The sequence below is a fragment of the Lissotriton vulgaris genome, chromosome 2_1 (genome assembly GCF_964263255.1).
Source record: "Lissotriton vulgaris chromosome 2_1, aLisVul1.2, whole genome shotgun sequence".
In the NCBI taxonomy this organism is placed as follows: Eukaryota; Metazoa; Chordata; class Amphibia; order Caudata; family Salamandridae; genus Lissotriton; species Lissotriton vulgaris.
The window spans coordinates 1,431,803,046-1,431,823,560 of NC_141687.1; the positions used below are offsets into that span (position 1 = coordinate 1,431,803,046).

The 20,515-nt window shown below is 49.2% G+C and overlaps 1 protein-coding gene across 2 annotated transcripts in view; it reads right to left on the minus strand.

The window, feature by feature from the left end:
- MBD5 (methyl-CpG binding domain protein 5) overlaps nt 1-20,515 on the minus strand; it is a 563,198-nt gene that overhangs the window by 410,338 nt on the left and 132,345 nt on the right. For both annotated transcript variants that reach the window (XM_086957256.1, XM_086957255.1), the window contains exon 5: nt 19,874-20,054. In XM_086957256.1, coding sequence (XP_086813382.1) covers nt 19,874-20,054 — 181 coding nt within the window. The remainder of the gene's footprint in view (nt 1-19,873; nt 20,055-20,515) is intronic.

The following is a 20,515-nucleotide window of genomic DNA, read 5'->3' on the forward strand; positions in this document are numbered from 1 at the left end:
CCTGGTCACTGGCAAGTGGTCCAGACTCTGTCCCTTCTGCTTTCAGGTTCTACAGATCTTCGATCCACCCAGACACTTTTCCTCTGGTCGCCTGCAGCACTTCCCTGCAGATCTCCATTGAAATCGACAATGAACCCCAACACCAAAAGAGACCTATGCACCCAGCTTCCGTGGGTGAGGTAACACGAGTACTCTGGTAGTCTCGAGGGTATTGGCCCTCCTAGTGTCTAAGTCCAAAAGGGTTCCATCGTAGTTCATTTAGAAGTGTCCTTAAATTCTGAATTTGTAACTTGTTCGTTTCCCATAGGAATTCAATGGTCATCTGTGGCTGTGTTTAGTCACTGCACTCTTCTCCCGTGGGCCTCCTACATCCTAACCTTTGGTTGTTTAGAAGAGCCCCAGCGATTCCACAGGTCCCAGGCCTGCTTTCTAATTCTCATGTGGTTCTTATACCTCTATTTTAGTATATGGTTTGTGAGGCCCCTAGGGCAAAACGTATACTGTGCAACTTATCGTATGCTAATTAAGTAACTTGTATTGAACTTTTACCTCTGATCTCATAAAGAGTGCAGAGGGGTTGTGTTTAGAATAAATACATATATATTTGACATACACCTTGTGTGGTGTCCTTTCATTTGGTACTCAAGGGATTATAATTGGTAAAACAACTCGCTTAATTCGCTCTCTGAAGTCTTAGCCTGAAGACTGCTCGCCACTGCTACCCCTAGGATAGCTTTCTATAAGATGGGCTTTACAACCACCATCAATAAGGGTAGATTAGACGGGTGCAAGGTGCCCACTAGAACTAGTGAACATCATATGACAGGCTAACTTCTCACATTGGTGTGCAACGGGTGCTTGCATTGTTTTACCAAATATTCTTGAGAATATCATTTGAAAAATCACATCAAGGTACCTGTAGGTACATATGAATCAAGACTTATAATACAGAAGTTCTACTGTACTTAGCAGTTTTAGGTGGTAAGGGCTTAGCACACCCCGGCTACAACTTCTAGAGAGGTTCCAGTAGGAAAACAAGTAGTATAGGTAGTGCACACACACCACACCTCACTAGTCATGTCCTTAAGAGCAGGAGCTAGTTGCTATCTGCCAGATGTCAGCAAAGTGCAGACATCTAAGTATGACACCTTCTCATTCCAAGATTTGAGAGGATTATGTGTCACAAGAAAATTAAGGCAATGACAGAGTCCAACCACCCAACACCTCATAGATATACTGGTGGCAGATGACTTAGTAAAAGCATCAGATCCAGGTCCCCAAGGTAGTGGGGAGGGGAGCCATCCATCATCAGAAGAGGATCCTAGTGGGGCTCCTCACCAGGACTAAGAAGAGGATGAGGATGAAGACCAGGAAGTAGTTGAATAACCAGACCTGGGAGAAACAGGACTAACTGGAGATTGAGATGGCCATGAGGGTCACTCCTTCATTCCCCCAGATAGGCCTACTAGTGGACCCAGAAGACAAATATCTAACTCAGGTGAATCTCACCATTCTAGTTCATCAATAGGGTCAACTGCCTCATCTCACAGGAGGAAAACATCCCCTCAGAGAAGAGAGCATGAAGCTAGAATGACAGAAGTCAAGCTTAGGATCAGGAGGCAAGAGGTTGCCCTGGCCAAAGAGACCCTGGCTCTTGAGAGAGAGAGAGAGAGAGAGAGAGAGAATTGTGTGGGCTAGAGCCCACTGGTGGCAGCAATATCCCTAGTGGTAGGGATAGGTCTCATGACCATAGAAACCTAAACAAGATTGTCCCTCCCTATCAAATCTGGGATGACATCCACAAGTGGATAACTGCTTTGGAAAGGGCCTGCAAAGTACAGCAGGTACCCCAGAGTAAGTGGGCAGCAATCTTGTGGCTCTACTTTGCAGACAAAGGAAGAGACAAGCTCCTCACTGTTGGAGAAGAGGATGCTGACAACGACACTGTCCTGAAGAGTGCTCTCATAGATGGGTTTGGCCTAACCACTGAACAGTATAGGTTGCTGTTCAGAGATACTCAAAATACACAGACTCAGGACTGGACAGATTTTGTAGATTTGCTGCTAAGGCTCTGGAAGGTTGGTTACTGCACAGTAAAGTAAGTGACTATACAGGATTGTATAACCTTATAATGAAAGAACAGATTCTTAATAATTGTCAGAACCAGTTATTGCATCAACACCTGCTTGACTCTGATTTGACGTCTCCACAAAAATTGGGTAAGAGGGCAGACAAATGGGTCAGAACCAGGGTGAAGCAGAAGGTACAGAACTAAGGTGGTGACCAGAGGAAGCAAGACCAAAAGGGGGGGAGAAAGCAAAAGCCAAGACGTCTTCTCAAGGTCCCCAAAAAGCTTCTAATGGTAGGGGAGGGGAGGGAGGGGTGGGCTCCCAACAATCTAAAAAGAAAGAAGGTCAAAAGAAACCATGGTGCAAAAAGTAAAACTCACTGGACCAGTGATTGCACCAAAAAGGAGACCGCTCAAGCCACCATTGCCTCCAAGGCAACTGTTCCCCCTAGTTCAGCTACAAGTGGGGGTTCTCAACAGAAGGGTATAGTAGGGTTAACAATGGGAGCTGAGATGGACTCTGGCCTAGTTAGAGTACCAACTCAATCTGTTTTGATCAGTGATGGAGGTATGGATATGTCCTTCCCTGTGAGTCCCAATAATTTGGACAAATCCAGACAAACTCCTTTAGTCAATGAGGAAAAAAGGCTCAGGCCTACAGGGACACCGGGGCTAGTGTCACCATGGTGATACCTGACTTTGTGGACCCTGGAGAGATCATACTAGGTGAAACTTACCTAGTGACCAATGCTAGCAATGTCACTACCACACACAGTATGGCAGTTGTTAATTTCTCCTTGGGAGGGGTAACTGGCCTTAAGAAGGTTGTTAGTTCAGACCTCCTTGTAGAATGTTTGCTTGGCAATGACAGAGACTTCAGCTTGGTCTGAAGTGGAGTTTAGGACACATGCAGAAATGCTGGGCATATCAGCACATGTTCTTGCTGTGACCAGGTCACAGGTCAAACATTGCAACACTGAACAGGCACTGGAATCTGGAATAATGGACCAGTTGCCTTCTAGGAAAAGGAGCAGTAGGGTTAAGGCTGTGCCTTCCCCCTGCCTCAGGATGAGGATCAGCCTTCTGAAGAAGTTGATTGTGAGCACCAAGGAGGAACTATCCTAGAAGAGCTTGAGCCTGATCAGGTTGAGTTTCTTGGGCAGGCTGACCTTCTAGGGTAGATCTGAGGCAGGCGCAGTTGGACTGCCCTTCTCTTGAACCCCTCAGACAGCAAGCTGCTGCTGAGGCTGCATGGAATGCTAGTGGAACCCATAAGGTTTACTGGGATGAAGGGCTCCTGTATTCAGAGGGTAGAGACCCCAAGCCTGGTGCTTCCAGGAGGTTGGTCATACCTTTGGCATTCAGGGGCTTCCTTTTGACACTAGCCCATGTGTTAGAAACGGGACCCTGGCCGGCCAAGACTCGCGTCGAGGTCAGTCAGGGATCACCACTTCTAAAGTCAGGGCAGGGGAGTCACACACCAAGGCAACCCCCACTCGCCCTCTAGGTAGCGTGGCGCGAGCAGTCTAGGCTAAACTTGGAGGCGGTATGAGTTAAGTATTTGCGCACGCACCCCAGCAACAACACCCAAGGCCCACCACAAAGAAAAGACTCCACACAAGGTTATATAAAAAATAGCCTTTGTATTATAATAAACAAAACACATTAGATAACACACGCAAACTGTACAATGTGCCAGAGGCACGGGCAGAATTTACAAGGGGAATTATGTACAGGACAGGGCCACATGGACCACTGTCAGGGGTAGGCACTTGTTAGAAAATAATACTGGTAGATATACACTTATGTCGTAAACATAGAATGAGTAGCACCAAAATTATAAATGCAACACACATCCAGTAATCACTGGAAAAGTCAGGACCTCCTACGCAACCCTAACTCACTGTAGGTAAATCACGCAGGTAACCAGGACCTAAGGAAGGAATACCAACACCTAAGCAATTTACTCTTAGCAAAGGGAAGGGAACCTAACATGAAATGAACCATCAACAATCTACTATGCAGGTCACATCTAGCATAATGGAATAAACATAAACAATCCTCTATGCAGGTTACATCTAGCCAAAGGGGATAACCATAAGAATACCTAATCAGGTTACTTTTAGAAAAGGTAAGCGGAATCAACAATTCACTATGCAGGTCACATTTAGCATAATGGATAAACATAAACAATCCTCTCTGCAGGTCACGTTTAGCAAAAGGGGATAACCATAAGAATACCTAGTCAGGTTACTTTTAGAAAAGGTACAGGTTAGAACACATGCGCAAGAATTACATAACCAGAAATTACAATGCGCGGGGTGCACAAAGCACAACACTCATAAATGTCCCTCAGGCCAACTGGCCTCGAAAGGGGCGGAATGCCCTGAGTCTCCATGTCAGGGAAGCTGCGCAGGCAGCACAGCACACAAACCTAAACGTGGCAACTGTCCACTAAGTGCTGGACAGTTGTAAATAGGACTGAGCAACGTTGGAGCCAGGAGGGCTCAAGAACAAAGGTGGGCAAGGAGCCTCTCAGGGCTCACCAGGCAAATGTGCAAATAGAGCTCAGCGCTCTAAAAATAATCAAATGCCCCCAGAGTCTCTCTCAGGGCTCTAAACGATGTGGGCAACAACTGCGGCTTCTGGAGCCTCTCGGGGCTCGAAACGGACCAAGGGGGCGTGGGAGTCCCTCACGGGGGACTCAAGAACAGAATGGCCCCTCAGAGCCTCGTGGCTCTCACAGCGCAAATGGGGGGGGCGTTGGAGTCCCTCACGGGGGACTCTACCTCCACGAACAATGCCCCCTGAAGCCCTCAGGGTTCCCAAAGCAATGCGCGCACGATCGCGCTACGGGGGAGGGGCGGACACCGACAATGTGTCCCGCGGCCCCTCTCCCTCCTCTGCCCTCACCGGCTCTCTGCAGCGGCAGGACGGCTCCTCGGCGGCTCGGCTGGGACCGCGGCCGGGCTCCCCTCCACTCGGGAGCCTCGGCGAGACGCGGTAGGCTGCTTCCTTCGCCTCCCGCCTGGCCTCGTCTTGCTGCACGCCGCCTGACTTCCGCCGGGGCCGCCAATGGCAGCGCGGCCCTGGGGGTCAGAAGGCGGGACCTCCGGGTCGCTGCAGGCAGAGCGGCGGCCCGGCAACAGCGTCCAGTGCTCCCGGGCTGCGGCGGTGATTTCCTGGGCAATGCCGGGTGGGCACCGGCTCTAAATCAAATAAACACCACGGGGCAATGCCGGGTAGGCACCGGCTCCTAATCAAAAGATAAAGCGAGGTGGCACTCGCTACGCCAAAAATCGGCGATCTCGGTCCCAATGCCGGGTGGGCACCGGCCATGCAAAATAAAGCGCTCCCAAGCGCTCGGGGACAAAGAAGAAGCGCGCTCAGCGCTAGAAATGTCAGCAAAGCGCTATGGAGCGCTGGGCCATCAGGGAAGCGCTCCTAGTGCTACAAATCAATCAAAAGCGCTTCCAGGCACAGCAACAGCTCCAGCAGGGTCTGGAGGCAGGCAGAGGGGCAAGGCAGGGCCAGAGCCAGCGCACTGGGTCTCCAGGCAGGGAGACAGCCAAGTGGCGGTCCTCTTGGCCCCTGCAGCAGCAGCAGCCCCCTCTGGCAAGGATCCTAGGCAGAACCAAGAACAGGACAAATTGCATGGGGACACAGCCCCTTCTTATACTGTAAATTCCTTTGTCTCATGGTGCAGGGTGGGGGAGAAACCAGTTGCAGCTGGTTCTGAAGTACTCTGTTTACCCCAGCCACCCTCTCTATTCACTGGCAGGGCTAGGGCCATCAGTCGCACTACAGGGGGTGGAGCCAGCATTGTCCGGGGAAAGTCCAGGCCCATCAGGGACCAAGTGCACTCCTCCCAAGCCATCAAGCATGCTGATCTCACACTCACCACCGGGCAGACCCATCCAGCCTTCCTGGAGCCAGGCTCCCCAGCCAGCTCCAGCCAATCACACTGCAGACATATTTTACAGTAATATGCCAAGTACTAGAAATGGCATTTCTACTCATGACACACACATGCCACATACACCATTGCAAAGCATTCATTCCCACGAACACGCACATACCAAATTCGAGCATGCACTCCCCACACATCAGGAATTACTAGGGACACAGACATTCCCCATGCATCCCTATGGGAGAGCAGGCCAGCCTCACTACATGCACGCACTTTACTCTGGGACACAGAGAAAAAGTGCGCACAGACCAGAAAATCATCCACGCATATCACAGATTAAAAGCAAAAAGATTAGGGGTGAACCTGCCTTAAGGGCCAAGTCCAACACAACCCCCTACCAGCCAAAACGCAGGGCAGACCAATCACCACCGTGATGGACTTACCTGCTTGGGGCGATAAAACACGGACGCGGGCCCGCAACTGCAGGGACACCCTCCTGTTTTACGCCACTGTGAACCCCTAGGGTTCTTTCTAAAGCTACTGTAGGGACTCACTGGATTACCCCACTGGTACTCTCCAGCTGCCCTCTCCCAACCTAGGGTTTAACCCCTCAGGTGGTACCGGGGTCAGAGGTGGGCTTTCCCACCCTCTGCACCCCCTTCCAGAGTCCTGCTCCCTCCCAACCGGGGCGGTACCTCTGGAGAAAGAACTGGTCAGGATACTGGTTACAGTACTCCCACCCTTCAGGTCAGGCAAACCCTGAGCCTGGACCTCCAACCTCCGGTCTAGAACCTTTGGTGGAATCACTGCCTGGCACTCCAGGACTTCTGAGGACTCACAGGTCACTCCCAAATCACTCATCTCACTGGACTTCTGTACTCTCCCCACTGGAGCAGTACTGCCAGGCTCCACAACTACAGAAGCTTCGCTCACAGATGCTCCAGGTCCTCCACACACTAGGAGATCTCCCTCAAGTGGACTAACAGGTAAGCATAGGTCCCCACCCTGGTGTTCCCTAAAGAAACCATCCAGGCTCTGAGGCAGGGCTTCGGGCATCTGGGGACTCTCGGTCTCACACTTACTTCCGCTCCACTGAGACAGACAGCAAGCCCCTACACCCTCCTCACTATACTGAGACCTAGCTGGGCTACTCTCACCCTCCTCCACCACGCTGGGTTGGAGAAAACCTGACCCACTATTATTGGAATCACTCACTAGCGGTGCTAAGGAACCTCTTGCACCTTCCCATCGGTCCGCTTCCGCTGCAAGCTCACAGGCACTAAACGATCCAAACTTCAACAGGTGCTGGCGCAACTCTGGCACACAATAACTGAGCAGGTGCTCTGTGACAACCATGCAAAACAATCCGCCAGACTTGTCGTTCACGTGAGCCTTTTCCCAATCAAACAGTGCTCCACAACACTCATCCTCAAAGTCTTCCCAAGACTGATGAGGCAGTTTCCTAAGTCTCCTGAACTTCAACCCAAACTCTTCTGCGGGGGAAACAGGAACCGTACTCGGGGAACTGGGAGTGGGACTGTCTACACCAACATTTAAAAAGCTGCCACCACTGGACTCCACCCTCCCTGGGGAATCCAGACAATTACACATGCACTCAAGGGGTAACCTACTCTCTTGGGCTACCTTCTCCCTGAACAAGGCCCTCTCAGCCTCTAGCTTGGCATGCTCCAACCTGAGCTGTTCCAACGCTAGCTGATACTCCCTCTCTTCCTTCCTATCCAACCACTCCTCTGGGGACAGGGAAAGGGACGGGGCGCTGGTACTGACACTGGACTCAGCAAGGGACTCCCCACCTATGGGGTCCTCACTCTCCGCTGACATCCATCCACTGTCATCACCATCCAACTCACATTCATCAACAGAATCTTCAGGGCTCCCCACAGACTCACCACCCTCATGGCGTGCGGCCCGGGCCCTATCTCTCTCACTGTGCTCAAGATCCCACTGATCTTTTTGCCACAGGATCAGGCTGTCCCTAAGCTGGGACTGAGTAACCAACTCACTCACCTCCATGCCTCCCTTTTCGCAGAATCTGACCAGCTCTAACCTACTGTACCTAAACAGACTACAGAGATCAAAAACTGGCTCCATTTTGACGGACGTTCTCGGGAAAAGTTTGACACAGGGAACCTGGGGGTCTGAGCTAAACAGGAGATTACAATCACAATTCAGCAAGATTCCTATCTCTCAGAACTTGCACCCCACTGCCCAGCGTAACACACACTCATTCACACACAACCCTCCCCTCGGACTGGTAAGGCAGTTTCTACCACCCCTGATTCTCTCAACCTGACCACTAGCGACACAGGTACCAAACTCTGGGAGCAGGGCGGGGAACAAGGTACTGGACAAAATACAAATGACACCTTTCAGGAGAAGCAAAAACTGAACTTCACCTAAAAAACAATAATTCCCAAAATGCGGTTATCTAAAAAATGCAGAGCTTTGAAGTGTGGCCTGTCGCCACTGTGGTACAGCGCAAACACAAATCCTTATCCTCACCGCTTGCCGCCAATGTTAGAAACGGGACCCTGGCCGGCCAAGACTCGCGTCGAGGTCAGTCAGGGATCACCACTTCTAAAGTCAGGGCAGGGGAGTCACACACCAAGGCAACCCCCACTCGCCCTCTAGGTAGCGTGGCGCGAGCAGTCTAGGCTAAACTTGGAGGCGGTATGAGTTAAGTATTTGCGCACGCACCCCAGCAACAACACCCAAGGCCCACCACAAAGAAAAGACTCCACACAAGGTTATATAAAAAATAGCCTTTGTATTATAATAAACAAAACACATTAGATAACACACGCAAACTGTACAATGTGCCAGAGGCACGGGCAGAATTTACAAGGGGAATTATGTACAGGACAGGGCCACATGGACCACTGTCAGGGGTAGGCACTTGTTAGAAAATAATACTGGTAGATATACACTTATGTCGTAAACATAGAATGAGTAGCACCAAAATTATAAATGCAACACACATCCAGTAATCACTGGAAAAGTCAGGACCTCCTACGCAACCCTAACTCACTGTAGGTAAATCACGCAGGTAACCAGGACCTAAGGAAGGAATACCAACACCTAAGCAATTTACTCTTAGCAAAGGGAAGGAAACCTAACATGAAATGAACCATCAACAATCTACTATGCAGGTCACATCTAGCATAATGGAATAAACATAAACAATCCTCTATGCAGGTTACATCTAGCCAAAGGGGATAACCATAAGAATACCTAATCAGGTTACTTTTAGAAAAGGTAAGCGGAATCAACAATTCACTATGCAGGTCACATTTAGCATAATGGATAAACATAAACAATCCTCTCTGCAGGTCACGTTTAGCAAAAGGGGATAACCATAAGAATACCTAGTCAGGTTACTTTTAGAAAAGGTACAGGTTAGAACACATGCGCAAGAATTACATAACCAGAAATTACAATGCGCGGGGTGCACAAAGCACAACACTCATAAATGTCCCTCAGGCCAACTGGCCTCGAAAGGGGCGGAATGCCCCGAGTCTCAATGTCAGGGAAGCTGCGCAGGCAGCACAGCACACAAACCTAAACGTGGCAACTGTCCACTAAGTGCTGGACAGTTGTAAATAGGACTGAGCAACGTTGGAGCCAGGAGGGCTCAAGAACAAAGGTGGGCAAGGAGCCTCTCAGGGCTCACCAGGCAAATGTGCAAATAGAGCTCAGCGCTCTAAAAATAATCAAATGCCCCCAGAGCCTCTCTCAGGGCTCTAAACGATGTGGGCAACAACTGCGGCTTCTGGAGCCTCTCGGGGCTCGAAACGGACCAAGGGGGAGTGGGAGTCCCTCACGGGGGACTCAAGAACAGAATGGCCCCTCAGAGCCTCGTGGCTCTCACAGCGCAAATGGGGGGGGGCGTTGGAGTCCCTCACGGGGGACTCTACCTCCACGAACAATGCCCCCTGAAGCCCTCAGGCTTCCCAAAGCAATGCGCGCACGATCGCGCTACGGGGGAGGGGCGGACACCGACAATGTGTCCCGCGGCCCCTCTCCCTCCTCTGCCCTCACCGGCTCTCTGCAGCGGCAGGACGGCTCCTCGGCGGCTCGGCTGGGACCGCGGCCGGGCTCCCCTCCACTCGGGAGCCTCGGCGAGACGCGGTAGGCTGCTTCCTTCGCCTCCCGCCTGGCCTCGTCTTGCTGCACGCCGCCTGACTTCCGCCGGGGCCGCCAATGGCAGCGCGGCCCTGGGGGTCAGAAGGCGGGACTTCCGGGTCGCTGCAGGCAGAGCGGCGGCCCGGCAACAGCGTCCAGTGCTCCCGGGCTGCGGCGGTGATTTCCTGGGCAATGCCGGGTGGGCACCGGCTCTAAATCAAATAAACACCACGGGGCAATGCCGGGTAGGCACCGGCTCCTAATCAAAAGATAAAGCGAGGTGGCACTCGCTACGCCAAAAATCGGCGATCTCGGTCCCAATGCCGGGTGGGCACCGGCCATGCAAAATAAAGCGCTCCCAAGCGCTCGGGGACAAAGAAGAAGCGCGCTCAGCACTAGAAATGTCAGCAAAGCGCTATGGAGCGCTGGGCCATCAGGGAAGCGCTCCTAGCGCTACAAATCAATCAAAAGCGCTTCCAGGCACAGCAACAGCTCCAGCAGGGTCTGGAGGCAGGCAGAGGGGCAAGGCAGGGCCAGAGCCAGCGCACTGGGTCTCCAGGCAGGGAGACAGCCAAGTGGCGGTCCTCTTGGCCCCTGCAGCAGCAGCAGCCCCCTCTGGCAAGGATCCTAGGCAGAACCAAGAACAGGACAAATTGCATGGGGACACAGCCCCTTCTTATACTGTAAATTCCTTTGTCACATGGTGCAGGGTGGGGGAGAAACCAGTTGCAGCTGGTTCTGAAGTACTCTGTTTACCCCAGCCACCCTCTCTATTAACTGGCAGGGCTAGGGCCATCAGTCGCACTACAGGGGGTGGAGCCAGCATTGTCCGGGGAAAGTCCAGGCCCATCAGGGACCAAGTGCACTCCTCCCAAGCCATCAAGCATGCTGATCTCACACTCACCACCGGGCAGACCCATCCAGCCTTCCTGGAGCCAGGCTCCCCAGCCAGCTCCAGCCAATCACACTGCAGACATATTTTACAGTAATATGCCAAGTACTAGAAATGGCATTTCTACTCATGAGACACACATGCCACATACACCATTGCAAAGCATTCATTCCCACGAACACGCACATACCAAATTCGAGCATGCACTCCCCACACATCAGGAATTACTAGGGACACAGACATTCCCCATGCATCCCTATGGGAGAGCAGGCCAGCCTCACTACATGCACGCACTTTACTCTGGGACACAGAGAAAAAGTGCGCACAGACCAGAAAATCATCCACGCATATCACAGATTAAAAGCAAAAAGATTAGGGGTGAACCTGCCTTAAGGGCCAAGTCCAACACCATGATATTCCCCTTTCAGGACATTTTGGTCAGAACAACACTTGGGACAGGCTTGTTCCACATTTTCACAGGCCCCACATGTCAGAAGACACCAAGGTATTTTGTCGCTCCTGTGTGACCTGCCAAGTCAGTGGCAAAGCAGGGAGCACTACAAAGGCCCCCCTTATACCACTACCTGTGGTGGGGGTTCCCATTGAAAGAGTTGGGATAGACATTGGATCCCCAAACAGCCTCTCGGCACAGGTTTATTCTGGTGGTAGTGGATCATGCCACCAGATACCCAGAAGCTATTCCCCTTAGGACCACTACAGCACATGTGGCAAGAGCCCTCCTGGGAGTTTTCTCAAGAGTGGCTTTCCCTAAGGAGGATGTATCAGATAGAGGTGTAAACTTCATGTCTAGTTACTTGACTGCAATGTGGAAGGAGTGTAGAGTGAACTATAAGTTCACCACACCCTATCACCCACAGTGCAATGGTCTAGTTGACAGATTCAACAACACCTTAAAGGGTATGATCAAAGGTCTCCCAGAAAAGCTCAGGCGGAGATGGGATATCCTGCTACCCTGCCTTTTGTTTGCTTATATAGAGGTCCCACAGTAGGGGGTTGGCTACAACCCTTTTTAACTTTTGTTTGGGCATCCAGTAAGAGGACCCCTTTGTCTGGTGAAGGAAGGATGGGAGTTACCTCTCAAACTTCCCAAGCAAGACATTGTGGACTATGTGCTTGGTCTACACTCCCGGATGGCAGAGTTCATGAAAAAGGCATCCAAAAACCTTGAGGCAAGTCAGGAATTTCAAAGGGCCTGCATGACCAAAAGGCTGTACTGACTGTTTACCAGCCAGGACAGAAAGTGTGGGTGTTGGAGCCAGTGGCCCCAGCAGCTCTCCAAGACAAGTGAAGTGGGCCCCACACTATTGTTGAACAGAAGGGAGAGGTAACCTACTTGGTTGATCTTGGAACTCCCAGGAGCCCCCACAGGGTGCTTCATGTCAACAAACTGAAACCATATGTTGACAGGGCAGACATGGGCTTGCTCATGGCTACTGATAAAGGACAGGAGGAAGAGAGTGACCCTCTCCCAGACCTGCCCTCTCAGAACGCGGATGATGGTTCAGTTGATGGTGCAGCCTTGGCAGGTAGCCTCACTGACCAACAGCAGAGTGACTGCAGACAAGTCCTGCAGGCATATAGACATATGTTTTCACTGACTCCAAGCCAGGCTACCTGGTGCACTCATGAAGTGGACACTGGGGACAGTCTGCCTGTTATCAATAAGATTTACAGACAACCTGATCATGTCAGGGACTGTATCAGGACAGAAGTCCAGAAAATGTTGGAACTGGGAGTGATTGTGTCCCCAGAGAGCCCTTGGGCCAGTCCAGTAGTCCTTGTGACAAAACCTCACACGCAGGGTGGTAAGAGAGACATGAGGTTTTGTGTAGACTCCAGAGGTCACAAGGCTGTCACCAGGACAGATGCCCATCCAATACCTAGAGCAGATGAGCTCATAGATAAGATGGCCTCAGCCAAATATCTGAGCACATTTGATCTGACAGCTGGCTACTGGCAAATCAGTCTAGCGGATGAGGCCAAGCCAAAGACAGCATTTTCAACCCCTAGTGGGCATTATCAATTTGTGGTGATGTCCAATGGTCTGAAAAATGCACCTGCCACATTTCAAAGGTTGGTGAACAAAGTCCTCTCAGGCCTCGATGACTACTGTGCAGCTTATCTGGATGATATTGTTGTGTTTAGTGCCACCTGGGCAGATCACCTGATCCACCTGAAAAATGTTTTGGAGGCCCTGCAAAAGGCAGGCCTAACTATCAAGGCTACAAAGAGCCAGATAGGGCAGACTCAGGTTGTGTACCTGGGCCACCTTGTAGGTGGAGGCCAGGTTCAACCATTACAGAGCAAAATCCAGACCATAATGTACTGGGTTGCTCCAACCACCCAGACTCATGTCAGAGCTTTCTTGGGCCTGACTGGGTACTACAGGAGATTTGTCAAGGGGTATGGTTCCATTGTGACACCCCTGAATGACTTAACTTCTAAAAGAATGCCCAAGAAAGTTCAGTGGACAGTAAGCTGTCAAAAGGCATTTGATGACCTGAAGCAGGCCATGTGCACTGTTCCCATTCTGCAAAGTCCAAACTACTCCAAATAATTAATTGTTCAAACAAATGCTTCTGAGTTGGGGGTAGGGGCTGTGCTATCACAATTGAATGAAGAAGGTGAAGACCAGCCAGTAGCTTTTATTAGCAGAAGGCTGACCCCTAGAAAGAAACGTTGGTCAGCTATTGAGAGGGAGGCCTTTGCTGTGGTTTCGGCCCTGAAGAAGCTGAGGCCATACTTGTTTGGTACTCCCTTCACAGTTCAGACAGACCATAAGCCCCTCTAGTGGCTAAAACAGACCAAGGGTGAAAATCCCAAACTGCTCAGGTGGTCCATTTCCGTACAGGGGATTTACTATACAGTGGAACATAGGCCTGGGAGTAACCATACCAATGCAGATGGACTCTCCAGATATTTCCACTTAGAACATGAAGACTCAACTGGTCAAGGTTATTTTAATGTCCCTGTGTTTGGGGGGGGGGGGGGTTGTGTAGGAGAGTACAGCCTGCTTCCTATGGTTACCCCCACTTTTTGCTGTGATTCTCTGGTTTTTCGACTTTAGTGTGGCTGTGGACCTGCTAATCAGGCCCACAGCCCAGCTGTTCTCTCTAAATTGATACCATATACTTTAGGTACATACCAGATTGGTTATTGGGTCACCCTTGTGAGCCCCTGTATAGTGTACTATAGGTACCCAGGGCATTGGTGCACCGTAGGCCTACCAGGGGCTGCAGCATGTATGGTGCCACCCCTGGTATGCCTTCCAAACTGACACCACAGGTCTGTTCACACAGCCTGGGTAAGGTGGTGTAATCACCCCTTACTTAGATATAGTATACCTATATCTATATATACATATAGGCACATATACATCTATAAGTCACTCCTATGGCAGGCCTTGACAATCCTGGAGGCAGAGCGCTTGGTTTTATGTGATAGGGTGCCCTAGCATGAGCTGAGCCCCTCTGCAGCTTTCGGAACCATCTCCTTATAGCTGTTCTATGATATAGCCATACCATATACTCTTAAGTGCATTATAATCCTCGCGGTTAATGCTAACTTTGGTTTGGCTTTATCGAAACAGGTCGTGTAAGGTGTCAAACACTTTGGAATACTACCCCCCCCCCCCCCCGCCAGTTCTGGCGGCGGGGGTAGCATTCCACCCTTCTAGAGGGAGAAGACGTGTAGTTACTGGTTTACCCGGTTAAAGTTAAACAGAGCCCCAGCATCACAAAATGGATGCTGTTGCCACAGACATGAGTCTGCCCTCCTGCTGCTGGACGAAACTCCGGCAGGGGAGGCTTGGACAATAGGTTTCCTGTCCAGGGAGGTGCTGGCACCTCCCCAGACAGGCTTTAGTGTATTGGGGCAGGGAGGGTTGCATTCAGGGAATTCTTTCCAGACACTGCCTGGGGCACACTAGGTGCTCCATGCATTTCCAGTTCAAACCGGTTGCTAGGGCACTCCGCCCCAGCTCTGGCGCAAAACTGAACAAAGGGGAAGGGGTGTAACCACCCCCACCCATGGTCCACCCATAGGAGGGACCTTAAAGTTAGTCCAACCCTTAAACTTAGTAAAAGTATAGGATCCCAGTCCCTAGGACTTTAGATTACCCTGGACGAAACTCTGAAACATAGATCCTGGACCTTCGACATTCCATTTCAACTGGAAGACTGAAGACATCTCCCTTGTGGTCAAGGAGTGACCACCCTGTTCAAACAGGCACCAAAAGCATCTTTGCCGGTTTGCATTTTCGAGGCTCCCGCGGGATCCCGAAGAATCTGCGACACAGTACACAAACTTCCAGACATCTCTGACCCAGACCTTCGCTCACAGCAAAGCTGAGACCTGTGGCGGATACGAGAGACGTGGGACCGGAACTCCTGGACATCCTACATTTTGCTACCTACATCGACTTCCCGAGGTATCCCGAAGTTGTGGATTGGGGGACTTGAAGCCCCAGACCCGAGCACCTTTTGCACCGAAGCACAGAGCTCCACACTCCACGAGTGGCCCAGGAGCTCGCTTTGAGCATTTCCGTGCGACGCGTCTTCGCGGTTCCTAGTCCGTAGGCTAGTGAGCCCCCAAGAAGACAAGACTTTAATGTAACTTGCTTTCCTGGTTGCTCCAGGCTTGCTCCAACTTCCCTGCGAAGGAGAAGTTCCCCAGACCTTGCTGGTCTGCACCGAAGCCAATCTCAACATCCTGCGTGGGTTGCGTTTGCCAAGGCTTGTTGGGTCCCATCCAGATACCGACACCCCAGTCAACAACATTCTTTGTGGGACAGTTCGAATCCAGCTCCTGGTCGTCATCGACGCCTCCTGGTCATCGTGGCTGAAGAGACAAACTTCACCTTTTCACCGAAATCACCCGACATCTGGTGGCATCTTCCTATCGCCGCACTGGTCACTGGCAAGTGGCCCACACTCTGTCCCTTCCGCTTTCAGGTTCTACAGATATTCGATCCACCCGGACACTTTTTCTCTGGTCGCCTGCAGCACTTCTTTGCAGATCTCCATTGAAATCGATGACGAAACCAGACACCAAAAGAGACCTATGCACCCGGCTTCCGTGGGTGAGGTAACACGAGTACTCTGGAAGTCTCGAGGGTATTGGCCCTCCTAGTGTCTAAGTCCAAAAGGGTTCCATCGTAGTTCATTTAGAAGTGTCCTTAAATTGTGAATTTGTAACTTATTCGTTTCCCATAGAAAGTCAATGGTAACCCGCAGCTATGTTTAGTCACTGCACGTGTCTCCCGTGGACCTCCTACATCATAACTTTTGGTTGTTTTGAGTAGCCCCAGCGGTTCCACAGGCCCCAGGCCTGATTTCTAATTGTCACATGGTTCTTATACCACTATTTTAGTATATGGTTTGTGAGGCCCCTAGGGCAAAACATATACTGTGCAACTTATCATAGGCTAATTAAGTAACTTGTATTGTACTTTTACCTCTGATCTCAAAGAATGCAGAGGGGTTGTGTTTAGAAAAAATACATATATATTTTATATATACCTTGTGTGGTGTGCTTTCATTTGGTACTCAAGGGATTATAATTGGTAAAACAACTCGCTTAATTCGCTCTCTGAAGTCCTAGCCTGAAGACTGCTCACCACTGCTACCCCTAGGATAGCTTTTTATAAAGTTGACTTTACAACCACCATCAATAAGGGTCGATTAGACTGGTGCAAGGTGCCCACTAGAACTAGTGGACATCATGTGCCAGGCTAACTTCTCAAAGATGGCTCTTTCAGCTTTTACGGCTTTCCACCAGTAGTCGAGCAGACAGCATCGCACTGTGCACTTCCAACACAAATTGAACCAGAGATGCCACAGAGTCTATGCGCATACAAATCACAGCTCAATCCCACCATGTAGCAGACCTGCAGGACCGGTGTCATTTTGGAAATACGAATGTAGCGCAGCGTAAATCATATTATCCACTGGAGCAGCACTGTGTCTACCTCGTGCATGGCAGTGACGAGAGGCTCAGGTCCTGCTGAACGAACTGCTCGAAGCAAACCAAAGACCACAAACATTTCATAGGTGTCTGGTTACCCAACATCAACTTCAGAGTTAATGTAGAAGCTGCTGCTACCCAACCTGGAGCTGAAAAGAAGGTGGTGTGATACACGGTGAGAACAGAGTGAGAGAGATGAGAAACGGGGGGCATTACAACAATATCAATAAACTAGAGCCCACGGAATCTGTGTATAGGAAACAGGTCAACCCTGTGCTTAAGAAAATAGGACATAGTCAAATAGGCCTCAGCCCACTCTATCCAGGCAGGAGCGTCCATTTACACAGATCATACTACAGAATGAGCTGCTTCTTGGCGCTGTTAACAATAGGCGTGGTAGCCCGAGGGTAATCATTTGAGGGATTTTGGAAGGGTGACACATGTGAGCGGTGGACGTAAGATTTGCAGATTGTACGCAGATCTCTGCAGCAAGTGGCCAGCCCTCTGAGCTATATCTCTAACAAAAAGCAGGCACAGAGAACTTTCAGAGTAAAAAGATGCAATTCCATTTTTATCCGAAATGTGCTACTCTGCTAAATTCATATTTGGTTTATTTTTTAAATGTAGGAGCTATTAAAGTGACCTTGTATACGTAGAACTAGTGAGAAGATAGTGTGCTGGGCTAATGCCATAGCTGCAGGGGTCTGTGCCAGAAGTCGTGGATTTCATTCCAACCCGAACTTCGAATGACATCTTTTAGAGGGTGGTAAAATGAGTGTTTCCATTTTCGGGGAAAAATACAGATTACCCTTGCCCTTTACCTCGGTCTCTCTCGCTAGAACTACTTGGTGTCTTTGCGTCTCTGAGAAGGAGCTTCACGTCTCTCTGCAGAGCTGGGCACCCCCCCTCCTTCCTCTCCTCTAACCCCCTTCCCCTCATGTGGGTGCCCATTCCTCCCAGCCAAGGAACTTGTCCAGATCAAGTCAGCCTTTCTAACACCGGGATCATCGCATACACAGAACAAGCATTTGCAGTGCATTAGGTCTCGCACTTACGCAAGTTTCAGCTATTGACATTGCAAATAACAATGCCCTTTTTTTTTTAAACATAAATAAAAGGCATTGTCCTTTACAATGCCAATAGCTTAAACCCGCGTAAATGCGAGAACTATTGCATTGCAAATGCTTGTTAGAAACTGGAATAGGTATGGAGTGCTTTCAAGAAGTTTGGGGTCCAATTCTGGCTATGGAACTGAAGACTTTCGTTAGCAGCGGAGCCCACAATTTCTTGTTAGGTAGGAAAATATCAACAGGCACCCTGTCCGGCCCATGGGCGATGCAGTTCCTCAGAGCCCGATCTAATAAAGGAGCTGTTGAACCTGTACTATGTCTTGAGGAGAAGGAGATATGACAGATAAAGCCGGCCATAAAAATTCCCCTAGGAAAAAAGAACAACAACTTGTAGAGTCCAGGCCCAACACTAGTTAGCAGGCGTATGCACAGCATGTGTATATACAGCCCACACATGCTACGAATACATAATTTTAACTTTTGTATTTGTGATGTTTTCAATGATGTCAGGTGCAAACTATAACTTGTGCCACTGTAATACACTGCGTATGATCTCACATTTAACATCACTCATGACATGTTAAACAACATCACTGATAACATCGTAGTTATACAAAGTAGTTACTTTGTGTACATAACTGGATGCATCAATTGGAAATAGCGTGAAGTCCTGGAGGCGGGTGTGGTTGTGCATGTTGAAATTTATATGGTGCACCGTATTACAAACAACTAAAACTTGGGTTGCAAGCAGTACTTCATATAATTAACAGGGTAAAGCCATAGCATACCCAATGAGAGCTGCAGGGTCACATTTTAAAGTAGGCTGTTATTTAGAGCAAAAGCCTGTTCCTAAACATGTTTGAGAAAGGGCAAAACTTATGCGGACAACAGATTATCCTTCATTGGATATATGGCCACATGCCTATATTAAATAGTTCTAATAGACAAATTCTGTATAACAAATACATTTATAAGGTGAGATGTTTATTTCCAGAACTTCGTTGAAGATTTTAAGGCACTGCAGTGTTCAATAATGTAGAATGTAGGGGGGTTCACTAGGAAGTCTTAAGCTCACACTGTGGTGTAAGCACGGCTGTAATGTTCCATGCCATTGAGTTCATCTGAGGCAGGTGTTTAGTGAATTTTATCGAAACTACGGAAGGTTGTCCATAGAGCCTGGCAGAAGGTGTCTAATCAGTTGCAAATGCCTCCCTATGACATTTCTTCCCCTAAAATTGCAGATCATATGAAGCCTTTAGGGGGATACCATGTTACGGTGAACAGGTCACAAACTCCTTTTTTGGAGAGTGTTTAACGTTTAAAAAGAATCAACAGCTTTAAAATCTCTAGAGGCATTTTGATTGTATGGTACAGGAATATCAGTAAAAAAAGAGTAACATCCACCTCATGAGGGTGACTTGCCAGGTATGCTTTGTGTCCGCATGTGGCAAAAGGTTATGTCCATTATCACTCGAATGGGGATACAAAATTGGCACAGGTGTAGCGAGTTGAATTATTTCAAGTCCACAAATCATATAGGACGCTGTCACAATGACTGGATGATTTCATCATGTGAGGCCATAAGTAGAGAATGGCAAGGTCCCAATTTATAGTTTAGTGAACTTCTCTTTATCTCTTATCACAAACTGATAACGCAGTGCCCTGCAGGCCAGTCCCAGATATGCAAGGATGAGTATTGTGAAAACTTAATAGAGAGGAAGTGTTTCAACTTCATGAATAGAGACTAAATAGACTTCTAAAACATCCATAGTACGTAAAAGCAAAATACTTTAAAATATACTTACATGTTCCTCCACCTGGGCTACTTAAAACAACAGAGGGATGTGGTCCGTTCATGCTTTTATGAAGAGCAGCCACAGCAATGATCTTTCGCTTGTGAATGCACAGCTTAGTAACATCTTCATCTGCCCTTACATCCTCTGCAGTTCTTAATTTCACAGCAGCCCCAGGATCAAAACTGAAAACCTAAAAAGGCAAACAAATTATTCATATAGAAAGATCAATATCAACCCAATCATGTTGAAGCTAAAACTTTTACAGCAGATAATACACGTTACACAGTAACAGCAAAATGATATCGCTGACTCTGAAATCACATTTCCATTTTTAATGAAGGTTTTAAAAATGCTTATACATGAGAAGATAGTAACTGTAGAAACAGGAAATACTGGAGCAACACCTCTCTTCCACCTTACCCACTAGACACCAACCGTCCCATGCCCCCGAACTTGCAAGAGACTGCAGCACTTTTTGACCAGACTAAAATAAAGCAATTTGGAAGCATATGTGCTGGGCAGCTGCAAATCCTCACAACGTGTGGTCAGTTCATTTTCTGTACGATTACTTGAAATTAATAATAGACTGCCGTTGGTCCATTTGGAGAAGGAGTCTTTCGGAGAACAAATTCAACACAGAGAACAAGTTTA